Consider the following 4060-nt stretch of genomic DNA (forward strand, 5'->3'; position numbering starts at 1 on the left):
CGTGCCACCAAGGCTACCAGAAGACACCTTATCCTTACAGCACTAGGGCCTTAGCACCTCCTCTTCCCCACCCGGGAGCCGTCATTCTGTGTTTCTGCCCTTGGCATGGCACGTCCTCCCATCACAATGCCCCAGGAAGAGCCCTGAGCTGTGGTTGTGGGGCAGGATCTCCCTTCCCAGGGGCTGGAGGCCAGGGCTTGGCCCTTTGCCTTCCTCTCACACATTCAGCATTAGCCAGCGTGAGAGACACCTCTCCATTGCCTTTGCCTACCTGCCCTCACTGCCTCCAGTTTTCCCTCGAACGAGCCCCCAGGAGTCTTTGGCAGTAATGGCCCTCAGTGGGACCCATTAACGCTCCAAGAAACTTTCAAAATTACATCTGACGTTGACTTCTGGAGAGGTTTCATCAGCCTCCCCTGTGTCTGAGCTTCATGGGCTTAGCACCAAAACCACCCGAGAGGGCATTAAAATGCCTTGGGCTGGTCCTGCTCAGTATAGAAATGGGGGTTTGCTGGGCGGCAGGAATCCGTGTTCGCTGCTCGTGATGGGCATCGGGTGGTAAGCAATTGTACTGCATCACTCCTGGTTTCCTATTTGCTTTTACAATTATTGTTATTTTTTTCCCCGTTACTGGTCTATCAAACTGGCTGTATCTCAACCCATGAGATTTTTATTCCTTTTTCTCCCTCTTCTCCCTATCCCTCTGCAGGGGGTCGGGGGGCAGTGAGTGAAGAGCTGCGTGGTCTTTCCCCCCGACAAGGCTGAGGAGTGAGCTGGCTCTGCTCATGTCACTGCAGTTTTAGGACAACCAGGAGTTTCCCTGAGGTTTTCCTGCAGGAATATGCTGAGCAGCTCCTCTGCGTTACAAGTAGATCACAGATGAGGTAACTAGTGAATGGCAGAAGCTGTAACCCCTTTCCCAAATCCCCGCTGCTGTGGAGCAGGGATGACTCCTTGGGAGCCCACAAGCAGAGCTCTGCTCCTCACGGCATACTTGGCCAGCAACAATGAGAGCTCCAACAAGGGCAATGCAGAAAGCTCCCGCAAAAAAGGACAAAGGCAGAGTGTGTTTTCGGGGCTTGGGTTTGGAAGGGCAGGCAATGGGAAGAGATTTGCTCAGAGCTGTCCTGACTTGTGAGTGTGCTTTCCTCCTTTGGCAGTACCTCGGGAACAAAGGGATCCGATGTCCAACGGCAGCTCCATCACCCACTTTCTCCTCCTGGCATTCGCAGACACGCGGGAGCTGCAGCTCTTGCACTTCTGCCTCTTCCTAGGCATCTACCTGGCTGCCCTCGTGGGCAATGGCCTCATCATCACTGCTGTAGCCTGTGACCACCGCCTCCACACCCCCATGTACTTCTTCCTCCTCAACCTCTCCCTCCTCGACCTGGGTGCCATCTCCACCACTCTGCCCAAGGCCATGGCCAACTCCCTCTGGGACACCAGCGCCATCTCTTACACTGGATGTGTTTCACAGCTCTTTCTATTTCTCACCTTGATGTCAGCAGAGTTTTATCTTCTGACAGTCATGGCCTATGACCGCTACGTGGCCATCTGCAAACCCCTGCACTATGGGTCCCTCCTGGGCAGCAGAGCTTGTGTCCACATGGCAGCAGCTGCCTGGGGCAATGGCTTTCTCACTGCTCTGCTGCACACAGCTAATACATTTTCAATACCTCTCTGCCAAGGGAATGGCCTAGACCAGTTCTTCTGTGAAACTCCGCAGAGCCTCAAGCTCTCCTACTCACAATCAGACTACCTCAGGGAAGCTGGCCTTCTGGTGGTTAGTGCTTTTGGCTTTTTGGGATGTTTTGTTTTCATTGCGGTGTCCTATGTGCAGATCTTCAGGGCTGTGATGAGGAACCCCTCACAGCAGGGAAGACAGAAAGCCTTTTCCACGTGCCTCCCTCATCTGGCCGTGGTTTCCCTCTTTATCACCACTGGGGTGTTTTCCAACCTGAAGCCGCCCTCCGTCTCCTCTTCATTCCTGAATCTAGTGGTGTCATTTCTGTACTCAGTGGTGCCTCCAGCAGTGAACCCCCTCATCTACAGCATGAGGAACCAGGAGCTCAAGGATGCCCTGAGGAAACTGATTGGACATTTTTTCATCAGCCATATACTGTGTACCTTCCTCTGCAAAGGATTCGCAGCATCTGGTGTGACAAGCATTCACTATTCCTCCCCTCCTCCTTAACTTTTCACTTCTTGTCTGTGACCAAAAAAAATTATGTAAATTAAGAGTCAGTAAGGGTGTTTCAGTCAGTGTGTGTTTAAATAAACAAAAAATGAACCAGCTAACACTTCTTTTTCTGAGACCCATCAGCAGCAGGGCTGAATAAACGAGAGATGAGAAGACCTTTCTGGCTGCAGCAGCCTGGGGCAGGCTGTCCCAGTGCCACTCTGTCACTGGGGCGGCAGGAGCTGCCTGAGGGTCCCCAGGGCCAGGGCTCTTGTACTGGGCTGGGGAGAGGGGATGGCAGTGAGGGGCTGCAGACCCCTCAGAATATCCTGGGGAGGAGGACACGGGGGACCACTGACTGCCTTTGCCTTGTGCCCACGTGCCCCCCATCTCTGGGGCTGACCCTCCTCTGCCCCCCAGCAGCTGCGGTGCCCTTCAGAGGGGCTGTGGCTGTGGAGTGAGTGCCCAGAGCTCTGCAGCACCCTGGGGCAGGCTCTGCTGTTGGGCCAGCACAGACTGGGCTGGGATGGAGAGAGGGCAGGGGAGGTGGCAGAGCTTGGAGGGAGCTGGGCTGGGCTGGAAAGTGCCAAGGAGGAAAAATCCTCGGAGTGCAGCTTGTACCGTGTGCCCACGCGGGGTGAGGACTCACACCAGAGTGTTTGTGGTGCAGAGCCAGGGCTTGTGGAATTGGTGTCCATCTCCAGGGTTTGGTAGTGGTGGGGCTGAAGGGATGGGCCTCTGTGAGAAGAGACCAGGGGCTGCTTCCGTGCCAGACAGAGCTGGTTCCAGACGGCTCCAAAAGAAACCCACCACTGGCCAAAACTGAGCCCATCAACGAGGATGGTGGAACCTCTGTGAGAGTGTATTTAAGAAAGGACACAAGTGCTCGAGTGGGAGAGGAGTGAGGGCAAAAAACCACTGTGAGAAACAGCCCTGAAAACATGAGGGTGAGTGAAGAAGGAGGGAGAGGAGGTGCTCCAGGTGCCAGAGCAGATGGTCTCCTGCAGCCTGTGGAGAATACCACAGTAAAGCAGGTATTTCCCTGCAGCCTAAGGAGAGGAGCACAGCAGAGGAGGTAATCCCTGCACTCGGTGGAGGACCCAACACTGGAGAGGTTGGATATTTCCTGAAAGAATTTCAGCTTGAGGAGAGACCATGCTGTAGCAGGTTTATCTCGAAAGACTGTAGCCTGTAAGAGGGACCCCATGGGAAAAGTGTTAGAAGGAAGGAGCAGCAGAGAGGAATTGTTATGGACTGACCAGGACCCCCATTCCCCATCGCCCTGCACTGCTCAGGGGGAAGGAGGGAGAGGAGCTGGGAACGAAGCAGCAAAGTTCAGCAAGGGAAAAAAAATGTGTGGGAGGAGGCTTTCCAGGCGATAAGGTCTTCCATCAGTCCTATACTTCTTTGACCCTCAGCCTTTGCAGCTGCACATGCCTGGCCTGCCCACTTACCTTCACTACTGTCCCCTTTGTACGAGGCCCACACACATCTTGGCACGCCCAGCGTAACGTGGCCTCCACCAAAGCTGGAGCCCACCTGGCCTTGGAGGCAGGGAGGGGCCCGGTCCCCTCTGTCCGGGGCTGGGCACAGCTTTTCCCTGGGAACCTCCCTGAGGAGCACTCCTCCTCTGTGTCAGCCTGGGGCCTGGCAGGGGTGTCCCAGGGACAAGGGCTGCTGGGGCAGGGCTGAAGGAGCTCAGCTGCGACAGGGTTAGACTGAAGATCTAAAGGTCCCTGGTTCAGTGCTGGGATTCAGCAGTGATTTTTCTCCCTCTGCTTTTTGCAGAGCCCGTCTGCCGCTCTGCAGTTATGCCTGCCCCAGCCCTGCTTGCTCCTTCACCTCTTGCCAGAGCACTGTCCCTGCCCTGGACCTGCACAT

At 55.2% G+C, this 4060-nt stretch overlaps 1 protein-coding gene across 1 annotated transcript; it reads left to right on the forward strand.

Annotated features, from left to right (window-relative positions):
* Positions 1-1183: 1183 nt before the first annotated feature.
* Positions 1184-2089, forward strand: LOC128903237 (olfactory receptor 14J1-like; the record flags this gene model as incomplete). The annotated part of the gene is made up of 1 exon (XM_054187250.1): positions 1184-2089. A coding segment is annotated over exon 1 (906 nt), but the record flags the coding sequence as incomplete, so codon positions are not given.
* Positions 2090-4060: the final 1971 nt, after the last annotated feature.

The sequence above is a fragment of the Rissa tridactyla genome, unplaced genomic scaffold (assembly GCF_028500815.1).
Source record: "Rissa tridactyla isolate bRisTri1 unplaced genomic scaffold, bRisTri1.patW.cur.20221130 scaffold_234, whole genome shotgun sequence".
Classification (NCBI taxonomy): domain Eukaryota; kingdom Metazoa; phylum Chordata; class Aves; order Charadriiformes; family Laridae; genus Rissa; species Rissa tridactyla.